The sequence below is a fragment of the Pygocentrus nattereri genome, chromosome 3 (assembly GCF_015220715.1).
Source record: "Pygocentrus nattereri isolate fPygNat1 chromosome 3, fPygNat1.pri, whole genome shotgun sequence".
In the NCBI taxonomy this organism is placed as follows: Eukaryota; Metazoa; Chordata; class Actinopteri; order Characiformes; family Serrasalmidae; genus Pygocentrus; species Pygocentrus nattereri.
The window spans coordinates 8,393,898-8,416,946 of record NC_051213.1 but is presented as its reverse complement, the minus strand read 5'-3'; the positions used below and the strand labels follow the sequence as shown (position 1 = coordinate 8,416,946).

General features: G+C 40.8%; 1 protein-coding gene across 1 annotated transcript in view; it reads left to right on the top strand.

Moving 5' to 3' along the window:
• trpc1 (transient receptor potential cation channel, subfamily C, member 1) overlaps positions 1 to 23,049 on the top strand; it is a 50,894-nt gene that overhangs the window by 14,946 nt on the left and 12,899 nt on the right. The window contains exons 6-8 of the mRNA XM_017705267.2: positions 371 to 566; positions 6,906 to 7,239; positions 20,634 to 20,773. Coding sequence (XP_017560756.1) covers positions 371 to 566; positions 6,906 to 7,239; positions 20,634 to 20,773 — 670 coding nt within the window. The remainder of the gene's footprint in view (positions 1 to 370; positions 567 to 6,905; positions 7,240 to 20,633; positions 20,774 to 23,049) is intronic.

Sequence of the window (23,049 nt, the reverse complement as noted above, 5' to 3'; positions counted from 1 at the left end):
AGCATTTTTACTGTGGGACTGTAGAATGGTCCATATACATTAGATTCACTATTCCTTTAATAATAAATTGTCTGTTTTTGTCTGTTCAGTGTAAGTAATATATATTTTTATTTTGATGCTTATGGATATGTTGTGAAGAGCTCTGTGATACGTATTCAGGCTCCAGTGAAACAATATTATTAAAAGTAGTTTTTTGGTGCAGGAAGTTGACATTTTTAACGGATGTTTGAGCTTTTTAGCCTGAAAGCTGTAAAATGTTTCATCAGTTGCTGCTCTTTGGCATGACCATTCTTTATTCACTTTCTGATCTGTCAGACAGGTGGACAACAGTGTGTCCACTGGCATTTTACGCTCTCTCTTTGGGAAACAGGAACGATTATGAAGAGTTGGCCAAGCAGTGCAAGATGTTCGCCAAGGACCTGCTGGCCCAGGCCCGGAACTCTCGTGAGCTGGAAGTCATCCTGAACCACACGTCCAGCGAAGATCACGTGGACAAGAGAGGGCTGCTGGAGGAGCGTATGAACCTCAACCGGCTCAAACTGGCCATCAGATACAATCAGAAGGAGGTCAGGAGCTGCAAAGGATATTGTGGCTAAAATGCTAACATAGCTAACGGTGAATGGAACTGAAACAGCATGGTCATACCTACTGTTGGCTTTAGTCAGCCACATCAGGGCTGCGTGGTTCCTGATTTAATGCGAATCATGACTTTTGGCTTAGAACAGGGATTTTCACAGAGCCCTACTGTGGTCTTCAGAATCACTGATTTTTCATAGTTGCATTGAGTAATCAAGATCCTTTTTAATCCATTTTTTGCAGCCATAAGCCAAATTAGCTTTAAGTCATTCGTTCATTCATTCATTCATTCATTCTCGCTTGCTTTCTTGCTGTTGAATGCAGAAGTAGCTAACGCTACTGTTGGGAAGCTGAATATCTTATTGCGGAGGCAAAATTCATAGTAGTTATTACAGTTTATATTAGTTATTGTTTCAGGCATTGTTAAACTGATAGAATGGGTAAATCAGATGACAGAAATGAGTTGTTGATGAGGAGAACAGCAATAAGCTAAAAGTTAAAGCTAGCAAGGTAGCTACCTGGCTATCTTGATATCTTACCTCAGTTTAGCTTCTTTTCTCAAGCTGAAAGGGTAAAAATAAGTCTGGCATCATTTTATGCTGAATAAAGATAGAATTACTGTTTCGTTATTATTTAGTTTGAAGGTTGTAGTAATGCTAGCGTGGTTGTATTTAATAGCGTATAGATCTGTGGCTAGGATAGCAGTGAGGATTGGTGGACACTACAGAGATTCTCAGATGATTTGAAGTGATTTACTTCAATTGGACGAGGCTGAAGGAATATAATGCGGTACTGTGTAATACTGCACTAAAACAACAAATACCATGTTAAAATTTAGTTTTAACTTTTACTTTCTTTTATTGTGAAGTAGCTCCCATGAGTGGCTCAGATTCAGCAAACGTTCATTATTTGATGCCAATTCATAAATAAATGTGTGCACACTCCGCTGAATAATGAGTTAGACATAGTTTACAATAATATTAATAATTTAATTTAAGAAACCAAAAAAAGTACCACATCTTTAAGTTTGCAGTTTAAAAAGATTGCTTATATTATAGTATGTTACAGTGACCTCAGTAGTCAGTTTAACACTAATGACATTTGAAAAACCGTTGAAAGTTCTGTTTGTAAAAGAAAAGTAAAAAATGCCATCAAACAGAATTTCAGTGTGACTATGGGTCATTCTCCATTTGGAGTGGGAATTCAAGTGGATATATTTTTTAAAAATGTAATTCTTTCATCCCAAGACTGTGATATTAATATGTCCATTAACATCTCCTATTATCATATGTGCAAAAATGCGAGCTTAATTCCAAACATAATTTAGTTGCTGGTGTTGTATGAATATGGTGTAACACCAGTGATGGTGACTCCAGTGACATTCTGGTTAAAATTGGGGATTGACTCATTGGCCGAACAGGTGACCCTGTGTAACTATTTAAAATCAAGTAATAAAAACTATATATATGCCATTATTTCGACAATTTTAATTACCCAGCCATTAAAACACATACGACCAGTGACACATGGAAGATATGAGTTGTCTGATAAAGAAAAGTATTAATACATTAATGAAATATAGTGACTTAATGAATTAATGAAATGTGACTCGCCTTCTCATGTTTTGAGTTGCCTTCTCTCTGATGAGCCTTGACCCAAAGAAGCAGTTTAAAAGAGCGGAAAATACTGTGTTAAAATGTAATAAGAGTCCTGATAACACCCATGATCGAAATCAAATGATTTTTTTTAAATACAATACATATTCTTTTAAATGTAGTGTAACATGTAGTGTAATGAATGCATCTGTATTATACAAATTCCTAAGTTCCATCTATCCATCCATCATCTTCCGCTTCTCCGGGGTTCGGCTCGCGGGGGCAGCATCCTGAGCAATGAGGCCCAGACCTCCCTTTCCCCAGCCACTTCCACTAGCTCCCTGGGAGGGATTCCGAGGCGCTCCCAGGCCAGCTGGGCGATATAGTCACGCCAGCGTGTCCTGGGTCTTCCCCGGGGTCTCCTCCCCAGTGGACTTGCCTGTGACACCTCCCAAGGGAGGCGTCCAGGAGGCATCCTAACAAGATGCCCGAACCACCTCAACTGGCTCCTCTCGATGTGGAGAAGCAGCTGCTCTACTTTGAGTCCCTCCCGGATGACCGAACTTCTCACCCTATCTCTAAGGGAGAATCCAGCCACCCTGCGGAGGAAACTCATTTCAGCCGCTTGTATTCGCGATCTCGTTCTTTCGGTCATTACCCAAAGCTCATGACCATAGGTGAGGGTGGGAACGTAGATCGACCAGTAAATCGAGAGCCTTGCCTTATGGCTCAGCTCTTTCTTTACCACAACAGACCAGTAAAGAGCCCGCATCACTGCTGACCCAGCACCAATCCGCCTGTCAATCTCCCGCTCCCTTGTACCATCACTCGTGAACAAGACCCCAAGATACTTGAACTCCTTCACTTGAGGCAAGAGCTCATCCCCGACACAGAGAGGGCTCTCCACCCTTTCCCGCGTGAGAACCATGGCCTCAGATTTGGAGGTACTGATCCTCATCCTGGCCGCTTCACACTCGGCTGCAAACCGATCCAGTGAAAGCTGAAGTTCACGGCCTGATGTCCCCAATAGGACCACATCATCTGCAAACAGCAGCGATGTGACCCTGAGGTCACCAAACCGGACACCCTCCATCCCCTGACTGCGCCTAGAAATTCTATCCATAAAAATTATGAATAGAATCGGTGACAAAGGGCAGCCCTAACTCCAACTCTCACTGGGAACAAGTCTGACTTACTGCCGGCCATGCGAACCAAACTCCTGCTTTGTTTGTACAGGGCCTGAATGGCTCGTAGCAAAGAGCCATGTACCCCGTACTCCCGAAGCACCTCCCACAGAATACCCCGGGGAACACAGTCGAATGCCTTCTCCAAATCCACAAAGCACATGTGGACTGGTTGGGCAAACTCCCATGAACCCTCAGAATCCTGGAGAGGGTAAAGAGTTGGTCCAGTGTTCCACGACCAGGGCGGAACCCGCACTGCTCCTCCTGAATCCGAGGTTCGACTATAAGCCGGACTCTCTTCTCCAGTACCCCTGCATAGACCTTACCAGGGAGGCTGAGGAGTGTGATTCCCCTGTAGTTGGAACACACCCTCTGGTCCCCCTTTTTAAAAAGAGGCACCACCACCCCAGTCTGCCAATCCAGTGGCACCACCCCTGATGTCCACGCAATGTTGAAAAGGCGTGTCAGCCAAGACAGCCCCACAACATCCAGAGCCTTGAGGAACTCAGGACGGATCTCATCCACCCCTGGAGCCTTGCCGCCAAGGAGCTTTTTAACTACCTTACCGACTTCGGCCTCAGTAATGGACAAGCCTATTCCCGTGTCCCCAGACTCTGCCTCCTCACTGGAGAACGTGTTGGTGGGATTGAGAAGGTCCTCAAAGTATTCCTTCCACCACCCAATGACGTCTCCAGTCGAAGTCAGCAGCACACCATCTCCATTATATACAGTGCTAGTGGCACATTGCTTTCCCCTTCTGAGTCGCCTGACGGTTTGCCAGAATCTTTTCGGAGCCGACTTAAAGTCACTTTCCAAGGCCTCACCGAACTCTTCCCACACCCGGGTTTTTGCCTTGGCAACGACTGAAGCCGCAGATCGCTTGGCCTCTCGATACCTGCCAGCTGCCTCTGGTGTTCTACAGGCCAACCATGTCCGGTAGGACTCCTTCTTCAGCTTGACGACATCTCTCACCTGGGGTGTCCACCACCGGGTTCGAGGATTACCGCCAGGCACCAACTACGTTGCGACCACAGCTACAGTCAGCCGCTTCAACAATGGAGGAGCGGAACATGGCCCATTCTGAGTCAATGTCCCCCACCTCCCCCGATATCTGGTCAAAGTTCTGACAGAGGTGTGAGTTGAAGATCAATCTGACAGGTTCTTCTGCCAGACGTTCCCAGCAAACCCTCACTATACGTTTGGGTTTGCCTGGTCTGACCGGCATCTTCCCCCACCACCTGATCCAACTCACCACCAGGTGGTGATCAGTTGACAGCTCAGCTCCTCTCTTTACCCGATTGTCCAATACACATGGCCGCAAGTCCGCTGACATGACTACAAAGTCAATCATTGAACTGCGGCCTAGGGTGTCCTGGTGCCATGTGCACTTATGGACATCCTTGTGTTCAAACATGGTGTTCGTTATGGACAAACTGTGGTTTGCACAGAAGTCCAAAAACTGAACACCACTCGGGTTCAGATCAGAGAGGCCATTCCTCCCAATCACACCACTCCAGGTCTTACTGTCGTTGCCCACATGAGCGTTGAAGTCCCCCAGTAGGACAATCGAGTCTCCAGGAGGAGCACTTTCAAGCACCCCTCCCAAGGACTCTATGAAGGCTGGGTATTCTGAACTGCTGTTCGGTGCATAAACACAGACAACAGTCAGGACCCGTTCCCCAACCTGAAGGCGTAGGGAAGCTACCCTCTCGTCCACCGGGGAAAACCCCAACATACAGGCGCCAAGTCGAGGGGCTAAGAGAAAGCCCACACCTGCCCGCCGCCTCTCACCATGGGCAACACCAGAAAAGAAAAAAGTCCAGCCCCTCTCAAGGAGATTGCACCCAGAGCCCAAGCTGTGTGTTGAGGTGAGCCCGACTATATCTAGCCGGTATCTCTCAACCTCGCACAGCAACTCAGGCTCCTTCCCCGCCAGTGAGGTAACGTTCCAAGTTCCAAAAGCCAGTTTCAGCAACCGAGGATCAGAACGCCAAGGCCCACGCCTTCGGACACTGCCCGATCCACAATGCACCGCACCCCTACTACTGCCCCTCCCATCGGTGGTGGGTCGATGGGAGGGGGGACTCATGTAGCTCCTTCGGGCTGGGCCCGGCCCCACCATGAGTGAATGCCCGGCCACCAGACGCTCGCTGGCGAGCCCCTCCCCCAGGCCTGGCTCCAGGGTGGGGCCCCGGTAACCCTAACCCGGGCAGGGTACACAAGTCCTGCTTTCTTGTTTTCATAGGGGTGATTATGGATCACACTTTGTCTGGCCTGTCACCTAGGACCAGTTTGCCATGGGAGACCCTACCAGGAGCTTTTGCTCCAGACAACATAGCTCCTAGGATCATTCAATCACACAAACCTCTCCACCACGATAAGGTGGTGATCCATGGAGAGGAATTCCTAAGTTAAACCTCTTAATATATCGTTTTACATTAAAGTGATTTCCCAAATGTTGAAAATTGGTTTTGTGACGAGTTGTTTTACAGATGCAGAGTGACTATGAAATAGGATAGAAAAAGAAAAATCTAAGTACTCATTAGACAAAATAATCTTAGGCCAGCTGTGTAAATGTACATACTGACTTTTGGAGCTGTGCCTACTATTTTAAGCATCTTAAAGCCCTGCATATTAAGCCCTGCAACCTTTGTGACATGGTTTCCCCTCTAAATGGAGAATGACCCTTATGTATCATGAAGCAATGGAATATAGACAAACCACTGGCTTAAAACAAGATGCTCTATCTTCAGAGAAGAGCAGATTAATTGTCCCTGACTCATATGACAAGTCTGGACAGCTCCGAAATGATTTTGGGCCTAGGAGAAAAATTTTTGTTTGAGAAGATTTATGAACGCTCACCTCACTCTAGAAGAAATGAAGGTTCTCTTAAATCACTCATACAAGCCACGTAAAAAGCAAATCTGTTTATGTGTATATATAGAAAACCTTGTATCTCCAAAATGGTAACTTTACAGGAGAAGAAAAAAACTACTTTACTTTCAATGTAAGTCAATGGAACCAGAATTTTTTCCACATCATTTAGGGCTGTTTCTTTTGGTCCACATAATGTAAAGGACAACTGGTACTTCCAAATTATTTAAAAAACTGAAAAAGGGTAAAAATGGTGATACGAGGTTTTCTTCTGACAGCATCCATATATGTATGTATGTATGTATGTATATATGTATATATATATGTGTGTGTGTGTGTGTGTATATATATATATATATATATATATATATATATATATATATATATATATATATATACATACATCCATACATACATATATGGCTGTTGTCAGAAGAAAACCTTGTATCTCCATTTTATATATATATAGACACACACACACACACACACACACATATATACAAATACCGTGGCCTGTATTCATGAGGCTTTTGTCATAGTGTCATGGTAAAACATGAAGATGTCATAGTGTCATGGTAAAACGTTTATCAGCACTGTACTGGGAAGCTGTTAGATATAAGAGGTCTCTTTTACTGTCTCTGTTTTGCATGCTCTCTGTTGCCCCGTCCCATGGCAGTTTGTGGCACAGTCCAACTGCCAGCAGTTCCTGAACACGGTGTGGTTCGGAGAGATGGCGAGTTACCGCCGCAAGCACACGGGGCTGAAGATAGTGACGGTTCTGAGTGTGGCTCTGCTATGGCCTCTGCTTTCCGTCTGCTACCTGCTGGGGCCACGCTCTCGCGTGGGTCAGATCATCCACACGCCCTTTGTCAAGTTCATCATCCACAGCGCCTCGTACTTCACCTTCTTGCTGCTGCTCAACCTCTACTCACTGGTCTATAACGAGGGCAAGAAGCACGACATGGGCGCGCTGGAGCTGATCGACTACCTGCTCATCCTCTGGATTGTAGGTGAGTGCTGACATGCAAGGAGAAGCTAGAGCCTATTTTCCACAGTACACTCTTAAAAATGATGGTTCATCAAAAGTTCTTTAGTAAAAAACATAGTTCTATATAGAACCATGAACACTTAAAGAACACTTTGCATCATTAAAGCATTCTTCAGGTTAATGTAGATGTAGATGTTTCTATGTAGAACCTTTATGAAAGGGGTTCTGTATAACACCAAAAAGAGCTGTTCTGTGTTACAGGCTTGATATTAGCAATAGAAGGACCTTTTTTAGTGCTCTAGAGAACCCTTTTCAAAAAGGTTCTTTATAGGCCATATAGAGCACCATCAATCTGAAGACATTTAATGATGCAACAAAACCTCTAATCATGCAAAGGGTTCTTCGAGTGTTCATAGTTCTAAAAAGTACTTATAGAGCTTATATGCCAGTTTAATGGGACATGGAGTTCAGGGGAAACTATATGGATCGCAGCCTATTTTATCGACTTTGTTGAGGTAACAATTTTCTCTTCCAAAGTAAGGTGATTCATTTTAACCACTTCTCATTGCGTTCATGTGATGCAGCAAAGCCAGAAATTTGGTCCCAAATTCAGCAGCCACATGGCTGAAACCCTAGGATAGGTAAAGTCAAATAAGCAGTACTATTAAGTTGCCTCAGTGAAAACAGAAGACGAACAAAAATGTTACACTTATTTATCCAGAGCTTACACCAAATTAGATTCTGGAGGGTTTACACATCTCAAGACTGATTGCCATGCCAGTATTGGGAGAGAAGCAGAGAGAAGCTTATATTTATGCACCTTGGGTTCAGTGACGTAGCTTTGGCTGGAAGCTTGCTTCAAAAAGATTGCTGACTCCGGTGATCGTGAAGGACAGTAAGAGTGTAACGTAGGAGGCGTTGAGGCAGGATGCAAGTGCGAGTTGCTTTTAATTAAATGAGATTCAACAGAGTCCAAACACAGTGACAGAGCTTAGTGGAACAGATAAATCCATGACGAGACAAACAGAACTAAACCAGAAACAAAAGCTACAACCAGAGTAACAAAACCTATAATCCAAGACACAGGCGCAAGCAAGGTGTATAGACAATGCAAGACAAAGGGACTGAGCAAACACAGGGGTATAAATACTAACAGAAAACGAGAAACCTCAGACCAATGAAAGGGTGGCACTAGGAGACAAAGAGCAGGTGAAGGCAGGGCAGGACAGGGGAGGAGCCAACATGACAACAAAATGCACATTACAAGGCAACAAAGGCACATGGCAGATATACAAAACTGCACAGCACTGGGAAACCAAGAAAAAGGCAATAACAGAGAAAGAAAAGGACAAAGAGTGAACTGATGTTACAAAGAGATACCAGTCCGAAAGTTTGCATACATTGTCTCCTGAAGAGTCAAAACAGGATTAGCTGGAAGGTCAGAGCCGAAAGTTCAGACTCCAGAATTGGTGATCAGAAGTCAAAGGAAGAATTCTGATTTGCAACTTCAAAGACAACTTGAGGTGCTGGAACTTTTATGGATTTTAGATGTGGGAGGAAGCCACTCCTCATCAGACTCGTTCCTCTGGGCTGATTGGTATTTCTTCCACATTGGAGCGGTCTGGAGTCCTCCTCCAGTCTTCACCACCTAAAATCAGGTTTTCCTTATGACACTGTACATTAAATTCACATTATGTTCATGTCATGCAACTGGTGTGTCACAGTTTTGAAGATCCAATTCCAATGGCTCCGGCATGATTTTACCTTTAATTTGAGATGAAATATGGCATGTTAGGTATATTACACACAAACTTGAGGGAAAAGAATCAATTACACATCCCTACACTGTCGTACCGTTTCACAATCAGAGAACATATGTCACATGAAATTATGAATATCCTGATGTCTGCGTTGCTAATAGAAAATTGGATTTTTATAAAAAATGGGATGTTTATGTTTTTTCCCAACAAATGCAGCATGTCCATAGAGCAACTGGGTCATGACCCTCTGGCGAATCAGAGACAGATGTTACATAGTCTGTCCTTATAGTAGTACCTTTATGTTTGTTGACTTGGTCTGTCAAGTTTGTTTAAAAGACAGACTCCTTTTTATGACGGTCTTGCCTTCAGTACAGCTTCCATGTCCTCCTTATCCTTCGTGGCCATAAACCTTGTAAAGAAGTTGGAGTCTGGTCAAATGACAGAGAGGTTGCAGGGCTTTAAGGCTGGAATCCTGACATAATCAGAAAGATGTTCTGTAGACCGTACTTCACTCTGTGCATGTTTTTTTGTTTTGTTTTAGATAACTAGAGTATCTCTCGTCCCACTACACAGGTTGTGTTTGCATGCAAAAATTTTTGCCAATCCGATTTAATATATTTCAATTATGTATTAAGACTGTGTTTAAATTCACACTCCACTTAACAGTCTGATGGAAAATCTCTGTTTACATGCTGTTCACATATGCGCTTGTGTTTTCAATTACTTTAAATTGATGTCAGACTCAAGAAATTGTACCTTACATGTCCTTATTAAAGAAGGGCAAGAGGAAGACGTCGTGTTCTGAGACACATAAGCTGGACTCCCGTCCCACCGCTGTCTTTTAAAGTTCTAAGCGTAAACTTAGTCTCCTCTGCAGACCAGTTTCTGCTCCTGCTACATTGAACTTTGTAATCGGAATGGCCTCAATCGGACTAGTCTATTCCTGTTGAGGTGTATACATGAATGCATTGTATTCCAATTGAGGTATTAGTCACATTATTTATAGACTACTAGGCTACATCTAAACATGGCTGCTATTACATTCTGAATCCCATACTTAATTTTGGAGTTGTACAGTGGTTTTAGTATATTATTGTTATTGGCATGTGCAGCTCCACAGCTCAAGTAAAGAAAATAAATCTTGGAGAAACCAAAGACAAAATGCCTGTTAAGACTGTAAAAATTGCAGAAAATGAATAAAGACTACTGTGCAATTATATAAAGCACCATCAGTAATACAGCCAACTTTAAAACTTAAACCTAACCATTATATTACTATTGCAGGCATTAAACACTTTTATATATACTGTTTATTTCTTACCTTGGTTGACTTGATGCATTGAAGTAGACATTGGCAGGGATGATTTAGAAGATTTTTTTTTCTTTCCAAAGACAGAAATCTGCAACGTGTATACAGGATCCTTAATGGATGGAAGGTATGAAAATTAGAGATGAGGTTTTATATTTAAGGGCAGGGCTGCAATGAATACATATTTAGAAAACAGAAATTAAGTGTCTGTAGTCAGTCCAAATTACTAATATTTTGTAAAGGCGGCATTTATATCAGTCACCATCTGTTTTGCATGAGTTTGTTACTGGTATTTGATGCATTGTTTTCTCGGTTCATGAGATGGCAGTGGGATTATGGGAGCGGCAGTGGTTTTAAACAGGCGAAGTTTTGTAACTTTGTTTGAAAAGTGAATTTTATGAAATGTAATAAGCTGCCATAAAAGGACATACAGAACACTACATGTGTGCACGTGTATTGTCTTATGTTTTTTTCTTAATATAATATCATGTTATTATAAGTATTTGTCACAAATGTTCATTTTAATTTTTTTTTAATTATTGCTATAAGTGGTTGCATTTTTATGTCACTCCCATTAATGACAGCAGCTTATGTATTCTTATGTATACACAGGATGAAGTTGCGGTCTCTGCACTCTCTTTTATTCCGTAGTTTTTAGTACTGATTTAGCAGCACAACAGATAGAGAACGAAAACAAAATTGGTCACGCAAGTCCACACCAGCATGAAACGACACAATGTGACTGTAGGAACTGTTCCGCTTTACAGTGGAGCAAAGACTTAGGGGTGTCCACAGGGAATGAAATACGCTGTTAACAGTATTCACTGCTGGTGTATTCATTGTGTTGCAGTGTAGGACATCAGAGAGAAGGTACGTTGTTGAAAAAGAAAAGTCACACGCCACCGAACATGCCTACAGCAGTTTATCCAGCATCGTGCTTAATCACTTAAGACTGAGGCATCCTGGATCCAGCTGCAGCAGAACATAGACCTATGCAACTGTGAATAACGCTGTTTGCTTAAAAATGCAGAATTAAATTATGGAAGGATTATGGAACAATTTTTTTAGGACTTTATATCAAGTCTATTTCTTCTTTTAGTTAAACAAATATGTCTTTATTAAAGGAGTAGTTCACTGAAAAATCTAATTTACCCATTTTCCCCTTGAACAGCTAAAACATGCTTGTTGTCCAAAGTTTGCTTCTTTGGTTTTGTGCTGGAGCTGTAAGACTGTGTCACTGAAAAAGAGTTCAATGCTTTTTAGCTACATTAGCCTTAGAGCATCCATGTAAAGCTGAAGAAGCAAACTTTGGACAACAAACAAACCTTGGCTGATCAACTGTGTTTGGCAAAAGAGGAAAGTATGAAAGTTTGATTTTTTTATTTTTTTCAATGAACCATTCTTGTATGAATACTCAAGTATAAAGATTAGTTCAACTTCCCAGACATACTGGGGGGGGGGCTTCCATCTGTTGGAGCTATGATTTTTAGGAAACCCATCTTAGATTTTGTTTTGTTTTTGTTTTTGTGGTTTGCTATCTGCAATATTTTGACAGTATATGCATTGTATTCAAATATCATATACAGTGTGTTAACAGTTGCATCTAGCTGACAAATGAATAGATATTCTGTCATGTTGTTGGTGGACATCAAAGCCAGTGAGTCATCAGAGAAGTTCAGTCTCAGTGTTGAGGGCTGCGTATCTTGAATCACTTCCTCTAATTTTCAGACATTATGGTATATTGTGACTCAGAAGAGCAGCGGTCAGTATCTCTATAGAAACCATTAGCAAGATGCATGCAAAGCATGTTTTGATAAGTTCCTGATTTTTGTCATGTGCGTTTTCTCTTCTGGAGTAAAACAAAGGCATTTTAAAATGGTCAGCAATGCAGATTGAAGGTTTTCTTGTGACAGGAGAAAAAAATGGTTAAATGTTAAATATACAGAGTAGCAGCTGACCAATATATTGGTCAGCTGATATTAAAAGACGACCTGCATTTTTATTGGTGTCAGCAAAAATATTACCGATAATTACTGACCTTTTTGTTGCATCTCTGCAGCTCAGATCTTGCTATGATAAGATGATATCACATAATTTTATTATGAAATTAACATATTACAGCACAAAAAATATGATACAGAGCTGCTGAGTTTGTGAAAAAAATGAGAAGTCATTAACAGAAACCACAAGTGTAAAGATTCTGTGTGTCAGTGATACAATATTTATATTATTTATAGCTGAGTTTCTGCTGTTTTAATTTAAGATGAGAGTATAGACAGTCATATCAGTCAATTAATCACTGTTTAACTACTTGAGTATAAAATTAAAATATACTTTTAATTGTGAACGGTATCGGTCTTAACCACAAAATGTTCATATCGGTCAAGCCCCAAAGGGGCGCTGTCTTTGGTGATGGTTTCTCTCTGGGTGTGACGATCTGCCTGAGGAAAATTCACTGCATTTTCCTGTGTATTCATAGTTCAGATTTGTAGAATTTTAAACAATAGATCATGTCATGGTGTGTATCTGAATTCCAGAGTGTTTCTCTGCTGTAATGATCACTTTTGATATGTTCAACACTTTAATGAGGCTTCGTAACTCACTCATTGACTTGAGAACATCTGGCAGTCCTGGAGGGGGTGCTGTCAGCATACCTAGCATAAAGAGAATAAAAAAGCTCCGAACCCACACCCGCATATCATCCACGCCTGGTGGGTGCTAGGCATGGATGCTATGCGGGTGTGGATTCGGAGAAGTTCCATGTTCAGATGTAGCATGAAGATCCAGATGTGTGGCCTTTAGTCAACAGACTAGGAGCTCTAACTGCCTCTAATTCACTCAGTGCTCAGAAACAAATGTCTTGTGGGAAATGGAAAATGAGTGTGTGGCTGTGTGTGCGTGGATGTTTGTATAATGACTCCACACACTACTAAAATAACACAACCATGCACTAAATTGCATTTAGCCAAACAGAACAGCGTGGACTGCCTTTCAGCTTCATTTCCCTGGCGGCTCCATCCACATGTCTGCTCACTCCCCATTTCAACAATAAACACGCATTCTCCACAGACTAGTCAGAGGCAGAGCTTTAAACAGGCCAGAAATTTTGGTCTAAACCCAAATACAGCCCAAGAACATTCTACACCCAATTTAAAGCCCAACTGAAGCCCATTCCTTGTTCCCTGCCTCTCCTAGCTATCCATGGGGACCCCCCCAGGGCCTTCTTGGCTTCAGAAAGGGCCAAGTGATTTGCACTGTATTGTCAAAAGTATTTGGTCGTATGCCTTAAAACGCATATGAACTTGAGTGACATCCCATTCTTAATCCATAGGATGTAATATGTCGGCCCATCCTTTGCAACTATAACAGCTTCAACTCCTCTGGGATGGCTTTCCACAAAGGCCAGACAAGTTCTTCTACACCAAACTCGCTCATCCATGTCTTTATAACTGAGGTGGTCCGCTACTGAGAAAATGAAAATGAAAAGCTTTTATCTTAAATATGACACAATCATGACAGTGTTATAACTAATGTTATTTTGCATTTTTTCTCTGCCCACCTGCTCGGATATGTCCTCATCCTCCTTAAGTATCTTTTTCATTTCGGTCTTCTCACTGCCACATTGGTTTTCTGTAGTTTTTGCAGCTGCTGTCCATCTTCACATGATTCGCATGAAAATTGCTACATCCATTATGCAGAAAATGTAATGAACTCTATGGAGCACTGCATGATATGTCAGCCAGTACCAGATTTACACAGTCACGCTGAATTTCAATCTTAAGAGGGTGATATTGGCTTCTTATTCGAGTAACCATTCCACCTTAAATAAAGCAGAAGCTAGTGAGTGATACTTTTTTAATCCCACAACCGGGGAAATTCCACCTCTGCCTTTAACCCATCCGTGAAGTGAAACACCACATACACACTAGTGAACACACACACACTAGGGGGCAGTGAGCACACTTGCCTGGAGCAGTGGGCAGCCCTATCCACGGCACCCGGGGAGCAATTGGGGGTTAGGTGTCTTGCTCAAGGACACCTCAGTCATGGACTGTTGGTGCTGGGGACTTCTGGGCACAGGGCCAGTTCCCTAACCTCCAGCCCACAACTGTCCCAGAAGTGTGTATGCATTCACTAGTGTGTACACAATAGACATAATACACAATAGAGCTCCTACAGATGTCTGAATGTAAATGCTTTATAATTTAATGGAACAGGAAATGAAAATAAAAAGCTAACTTGAGCTTTATCTAATCTCTCTTTCCTGCACGAGACTCAGTTACAACCAGCAAACTGGGGGTGTATTAGTTGAAGTGGGGCCTGCTAGTTTAACCCATAACTACTACATGTACACAGTTGGAAGTAACATTTAGAATTTGCCTGAGAGTTCTTGTTGTTATATGTGCGATTTTATACATAAGCTCACAGTAACTGGACCAGTACTGCATGCATACACTTCTAAGCCGCTTATTCTTCTGGGTCACAGGGGGTGTTGGAGCCTATCCCAGCAGTCATTGGGTGAAAGGCAGGACACACCCTGGACAGGTCACCAGTCCATCGCAGGGCAGACAGACAGACAGACATACACATTTACACCCACACTCACACCTACGATCTCAGAAAAAAAGGCATAAAACTGTCTCTGGGGCAGAGACTCTAGTTCCCCTCTTGTCACTGGGATGGTACCTCAAAGGAACATCTCAGTACATCTCAGTCAGGGAACATAATTGCACCATAATCCACTGAAATTATATTTTCTAAGACTCCACACACCCCGTCTCGTCTCCAGGCTTTTTATTTTATTGTTCTGTTTTAAAACATTAGGTTATGAAAAGGTGTGTAACTGTACTTTTCCACTGGGGGAAACGTACATAAGGTACACAGTTGGACCTTTAAGCCACTGTTGTATGTTTGATTGTACATTTACATTGTTTGTACCTTGATTAACATAAAATGTACCTTCAAAGTACCTTTATTCCAAACAGTGTAGGGGCATGTCCAATTGGTTTGACTGCAGGAGGAAACCCACACAGACACAGGGAGAACATGCAAACTCCAGGCAGAGGACCCTTGTTGCCCAGCTGGGGAATCAAACCCAGGCCCTTTTTGCTGTGAGGCGACAGCACTAACCACCCCTTGCAGTCAAGCCAAGCCCAAGTATTCAGTCCCTATATGGAAGAACTTGTATGCTGCACTGAAATTTTTGATGACATTTTAGCACTTCTTAAATGTTTGTGTTGTCAGTTCCAACTCTGAGGCCTCATTTGTGTCTGTTACTGCAGGGCTTCTGTTCCTTTTCGATCAGACAGAGGTTAGAACAAAAACCCTTAGTCTAGTTAAGAGAATATTTATACACATGCTGAAAAAGAAATGTTTCTTCACAATTTTTCACTTTTAATTTTAGCTGTTTGAAGATTATTTATTTATTTATTTATTTGGTTACACTTTTTCGCAACTCATCTTAGAAAAAGTTTAAAGAGCTTCCAGGTATGTGATACAAAGAGACGCAGGAGCTGCTGCATGAAATAATTTTTTTTAAGCCTAAATGAAAGTGCACTTGTTTATTTATGCTGTTTGTATACTGTCTGGCTCGCTTAGCATTCACACTCATTCGGTTGATAATTGAACGAAAAGATGTAAAAAAAAAAAAATCATATTGGTAAAAAAATCTCAACTGACTGATCAGATTTTATCACATACATTTGGCACCAGTATATGAGATGGAATCATAACGCTGGCAAACTTTGTGAACCATGTTGTGCTCTAACTGAGCTTGTGGGTTTAATGTGTGTCTTGTAATATTCTAAAGCAGTAAGCTGTTGTTTCCTCATGTTTTGTAGTGAGGTGAAATTCCTGCAGCACCTCCAGGTGATTATTGTTTGTAAAATGTAGAAATGTGGTGCATTAATGCATAATATTTCGTGTGTGTCAAACAACATGCATGTTGAGTATTTGATAATAGCTTCAAACGTCAAACATGTTTCCGCTCCAAAACTGAAAGCATCCATTCCATAATTTCCCTTTCAACTTTCGCAAAGAGATGATACAACATCGTCTGTTGCACATACCAAAGCAGTTCTGCAGAGAAGAGACAATCATTTACTCTGTGTCTGGTCTGGTTGGTCTTTTGTCTGTTTTGAATTCATATTTCAAGCAAATTGCACTGGAGTTTGTTCAGAAGGGAACCAAGAATGTCCTCCACCCAGAGGGAGTTCTCTAATAGTGCTTGATGGATGTATGAGCTGCCAGATAATATCTAAGTTGGAGACCACTAATCGATTTATCAGTAATTATCCATTACAGCCATGAAATCGATTGGTAGAATTTATCATTTTTCCTTTATCCATTTTGTATGCATGATTGATCTGCGCTCCGATCCATGATCCACATCGTTCCAGGTTTCATTTTAAATGGAGCTTCAGTTTCATCTTCACTTGCGTGACAGGAGCGATTATGAAGTTCCAGTGGCTTACAGCTGGGCTCATCGTCCACCGTGAGTTCGAGCTCACCGTAAAAAGGTTATATTATTCGGCCACGGCCACTTCTTTGGTTCTTGTCCTCAGATTCTTTACACTGGTCTTTGATGCTACAGGCTCGGTTTCCTCTGGCCGTCATCAGTTCAAGTCAAATGTTTATGAGTCTCAGCAGCGCAAAATAATGATGAATGTCGAGTTGGACTGACGTAAACGTCTCATGAATTCTGATCTGGCTGTTGAGACTGAGGCGCATTGCCGCTGATTAGACACGTATCAGATTTCAGTGCCACATATGAAAGTGTCTCAAATCGGAATTGAAAATGTCAGATTCAGTGTTTTTTTTACTGTTCCCACTGGCACAGACACACATCTGTGTCACATGTTTGGGCCACTTTTACCTGCTGTGTAAACATAGCCTGAGATGGATAGGAAGAAGAAATGGATTTATCAGACCGTAATAATGACAAAGCTACCATTTTTCTTTTGGCCAGTGCGACTCAAAGATGCAGACGCTGAGCCTGTTCTGCTAAAAAGTTCGTCAGTAACTCAGAGTGGAGCCCTATAGTAGTGTTGTTTGTGATGAAGCTCGTATCTCACGGCATTAGAATGAAAAACATGAGCAAAAGATGAGCAACCATGGGCTCTAACGTCAAAGACACCATTTAGTGTTAATGTGTATGGTTTTAAAATTTTGATGGAGAAAACTTTAGATATACAGAATGTTACGGTAAAATACTTGTGGTTTTAAATAAACAATATTTCAGTGTTCATTAGTAATGTTGTCCAGATTTATCCATATTTCAAACTTGCTTATCACCTCATGGTTTGAATTATTGGTCAGGTCTAGACATCTTATACTTCTTGAACAATTATCTGTCAATATAGATATCATTCTGATATTATATTGTGCCACACATATGCATCTTGGGTTTTATGCTGCTGTATACAGTATAGGCCAAATGCTTGGAAGCGAAAGTAGCTAGATTTTTTATACATTGATTTTGTACATTATTAGCAGTAATATTAATTAATATAATTGTAAAAAGGCTTTAACTAATGCCTGCAGTGATGTTGTACTCTCATTAACTGACTTTTAATGAGTTTAGCTCCTGTTGTTTATCCTGCAGGGTTTTATTGTGACTCTAAGTAGATCCACCTGATTCCTTCTTTCGGATTCCTCTGAAACCTTTATTGTAGAATACACTGTTTAATATATTTAAAATACTGCCCGGCAACACGTATTAAATATTCTGGATTACACTTATTTTGATTAAGATAGATCAGCAAATAGATGGTGTTGTGGTGGTGGTTGTCCAGTTGTCTTAATTGTAAAATATTTTTAAAGTGTAAAACTCAATAGTTGCTTTCTTAATTTTGGCCTGTGGTGTATTTTCTCTTGCTTTACTGCACAGTAGTGAAACCAGCTAAAGCTATGTTCCAGTACTGCTTTGCACATAGTAGCAGTGTTGCCCACTTTGTCTCCTGCTCTTTGCTAAAGCTAATGAACCCTGTGCTCTTGCTATATGCAGTTATACATATGTCAAATCAATATGGGGGCCTGGAGTAAGATTTTTTTTTTGTGAACAGATGCTGCACTGCTTTTAACTTCTAACACTCTCTTTAGATCTTGAGTCTTTTTTCTGGTTATAAACTATTGATAGGAATGTCTGATTTTATATAAACATCCTAGAGAAGGGTCTACCTCAACTGCACCAGACTTCCAGATAGCTCTCTACAAATTTAAATATTTAGTTATTACTCGAACCAAAAAGCCAAAATTACCTTTCATGGAGGTCACCTCTTTCTTTGAGAGGCCAACATTGACACTTTGAAGATGAACAGACTTATTTGTGTTTACACTGCAGCTGGGTTTCTGATACGTTTAATCTGCAACGAGAAGCTGTCAAACACTGAAAAGTTGTGAAGTTGAAGTCAGCTTCTCATTTGCCAGCTTTTTGTTCAAAGTTTCACATTCCACCTTAAATGGGTTAGGGTTAGTCTTAAAAGTAAGTCTGGATTTTTGTTTATATTTTTATATTATAGTAGCCTACAGTAGGACATGTACGGATATAGTGTTGTGGCTTCCAAGGTGGTTTGGTTTTTGTTGAAAGGACAAAATTGCTCTTCTTAACATTTGGGTTGCCAACGTCTGGCCTAGTGTGTCCATCTGGCCCTGAAATCTGCAGCTCAACCGTTGCTACTGTTAGTGTGAATGTAATATTTACTGAACTCCAGCAGAGTCTGACACACAGAGATGTAAGAGTGAGTGTACAGGATGCAGATATGCATGAAATTTGGATGTGAACCAATGTTCAGTACTGTTTTCCAACCCAAAAAACCTCAGGTTTATCTATAGATTATTCATTTCTGTTTTTAACTGATTTGCACAATAAACAATAGTTTGCACCTACTTCAGTTGTTAAGTATGATTCAATTATATAGAGTAGTAAATAAACATGATGTGTTTGTTGCAGTTTATTTCTTATTTATTTGGAATAAAAGTCCTGAAAAGATTTGCAAGACAAGTTGCACTTTCTAATTTTCTGTTCTGTTGTTGTCTGAGTGGTCACAGCTCTTCGTTGCTTTTATCTCTAGTAGATTCCTCATTGTGTCACTAGTTTAAGGCAGGAATTAAATGAATAACAGACCTGTGGATTGATGTCGTATTTGCTATTCTTTCACACCTTTTAAATACACTTTCCTTACCATACCCCCCCTCCCACCTCCCCCCGATGTCATCCACCTATTATCTTTCTTTTAATAACAGTTGAAAGCTGACTTCCAGGTAGAGTTGGAAGCTGAAGACTGGGACATCTCAGCTACCCTATTCTTCAGTATGTGCAAGGCACAGATTTAATCAGATGATATCTGTTCTATGATGAATACAATCTCTCTGACTCATATGTTCTGGATATGTACAGCTTTCACTCCCCTCTGCCAATCTACAGTCGTAAGTTTGAGCACCTTTGGTCAAGTTACAGCTTTTTTTTTTAAATAGGGAAAATAACACTCAAAAAACAAACTTACATATGGTGTTTTTCTGCCATTTTAATGCACAATTTCAATATGTTAAACAATAGTTTAACATATTGGAATGTTAAATTCAGCAATTACATAGTGATTTCACACTAAAATGTGCAAAAGTGTGTTCTCTGTAGAAGACAGTGTTAACTTATTTTCACTTAAAAAATCAACAAAAAAGCCATTTGACCAGGGTCGCCCAAAGTTTTGCATATAGCTGTATATATATCTGCTTTTTGTCAGTATTAGGTAGCCACTTGAACTGGATAAGGGCCCTTTAAGGCTCTTCACAGTTTCTGCAAATTACTGCTTTCTGTATAGCTTTTCTTTTTTTTCTTTTTTTTCTTTAAAATTTGAGTTTGTTTGCCTGTTGTTTTTTATGTTTTTATTTGACTCACTTTTTTATTTTTCTGACTTCTTTTCACTTTTCTCTCAGTGTTGCGTGACTGAGAGTTCACTGTTATGCGTGAATAGCCCAAATAACACTTTAAGGATGAAAGAATATTTTTTTGTAATACATTATTCTTATACTGTTAAACTAAAATTAGATGGGGTAGTTTGATGGCGTGTTTTTTTAACTGACCCACTCTACACGGATTTAGTGCTGGGTTTATTGGTCCTAACAGCAGAGAGAGATGCATCTGAGAACTTTCCGACATAAATTCTCTCAGCCATGCAGGACTCGTGGCTGAGTGAGCCTCTCCCCCACCACTGTAACTCACCCAGCATCTACACATGGGGTCTGGAAGAGATTCCACAATGACAGGAATTCTTTGTTTGCATCCCAGAGTCCAGTAGTGTGAGTGCTTATTGAGAATTCTCTCTCTCTGTCTTTTCTCTATGTCTGCAGGGATGGTGTGGTCAGATGTGAAGCGTCTCTGGTATGAGGGTTTGGAGGACTTCCTGGAGGAGTCGAGGAACCAGCTGAGTTTTGTTATGAATTCTCTCTACCTGGCCACCTTCGCACTCAAAGTGGTGGCCCACAGCAAGGTCAGACCTTATGGAGTAAACTTTAAAATACTAACATGGCTAACGGGGGGGTTACCTCGGTGACCTCGATTGATTCATGTACAGTTACAACTCTGGGGTGATGGCCTGAAGGCACTAATACACAGATGGTCAAACTCATACAGTGAAGCCTGCAATGTAATTTTTAGTGGGAAGACTGCCACAACTCACAAATCCAATGAAGGGGAATTCCACCAATTTTTCAAAATTTCTGCATAGTTCAGTGGTTAAGATGTCAAGTCATTCAGAGTGGTTTAGTGTGAAATAGTTCTTTACAGATTTCTTTACAGTGTTGGTGACAGAAACTTTATTATTATATTATGGAGAATTTTATTATTATAATTGATTTTAAAATCCCAAAATCAATTTACCACATCCAGGCTGATACAACATAATGTACTGATGCTTTTTATATTCCTAATTAAATTAAACAACCAAAGAAGACAAGCATTACACTAATGAGTGTAACACTATACAACTGAGAAATGCTTGCTTTATGCACCACACCAGGGCATTTATACAGTATTTGAAAATATATATTTTTAATTTTTGATAATGTGAAGTGAAGACCTTCGATGGCCTAGCAACCTGTCCATGGTGTATCCTGCCTTCCGCCCAATGACCGCTGGGATAGGCTCCAGCAAACCCACCGCAACCCTGAGGGATAAACGGCTTAGAAAATGTGTGTGTGTGTGTGTGTGTGTGTGTGTGTGTGTGTGTGTGTGTGTGTGTGTGTGTGTGTGTGTGTCTGAAGTGAAGCAACTATGTCATTTGCAAACACCAGAGCTTATTTCATGTATGATCTATCATGCTGTTCTGTTTCTAGTTCTGTTTTCTGGAAGGTGGGCACACCTACAGTCAAATCACTGATTGAATTAACTCTAATTCCTGATTAAAATACTGTTTAAACTCTCAGAAAGCCAGTTCTACTACGTCTGTTTTGCTATCTGGTCTTGGCACAGTGGTTTAAATAAATAAACTCGTATCTAAATAGTAAATAAGTAAATTTGGGCAAATGGTGTTGTATGTACGAATGTATTAGTCATTATAGTTACTCTGAGCACTGCAGAGGGGAATAAGCTATTTTTCATTCTGGCAGTCCATGCCTTACTAATGTGATATTGCTTGCCAGAGCACAGTAAGGAGAGAACAGTCTGTGAGCAGGGTGGGTGAACTTTTAAATAATGGATTGGGTTTTATTGCGAGAGTGGATGGTGTGAAGCATGTTGAGTGAATATAGGTCACATCCTGTAATCCTCTGTGCCATTCTCACAATCCTTTATAGTGCAAATCTGTCATGTACAGTAGCACTGCTATATCACACTGTGATTTCCAAAGGTTTAAACCTGTGAAAGGCCTGAGTGACATCACAACAAGGGGATAAAGTGCAAGGGTGGTGGAATCATCTTTTTATCAGTTGTTCATTCAGTTTTGCAGCCCAACTGATGTGACCCATTTGCTAAAAATCTGATGACTTGTGTTCCCAAGTGTCCCGGCCATCTAAGTGTTGGCCCTGTTGTCATTGGGATAGTGAGTTTGAATCTCATCAATGCCACGGTCGTCCATGGCTGAAATTCCAGCCTACTTTTCTGGCCTGCTTTCTCTGAGTGGTCCTCCCTCTCCCCATCACTCACTCACAAATGCTTTCCTGACTGATGTAATTGTCAGTTATCAGCTATGAATGAACTTGCAATTCTCAGAAGTGAGCAGTTTTCCTCACATGAGAGATTTCTGTTACAATATAAAGCTAAATATTGACTAAATATTGGTGGTTTGTCAGCAGGATTGTCGCCAATACAGATAAATCTGAAGAACTTCAGTACTAGCTGATATTATCAACCAACCCGATAAAGACCATTCTACTGAATTAGTTCAATCTGTATTCTATATATTATATACATATATATACACATACATATATATACATATACACACACACACATATATATATATATATATATATATATATATATATATATATATATATATATATAGGGATGCGGGTAAAACTCGATTCTTAGTTGCATCGCGATTCAGACATTAACAATTCTGAATTGATTCATAAATGTCAAAAATTTTATTTTCTAAATATTTAGTTTATCATGTAATTTTGACGGAACGCAAAGCTCGGAACTTGAAAGTGGGTAAGTGAAGCTCCCGGACACTCTGTGGTGGCACATAACAAAAACACAGCTGGATGAGCGGGAAATCTGACTGGCTCTGCACCAAAGCCAGGTTAGGTCAGGAGTCACAACACA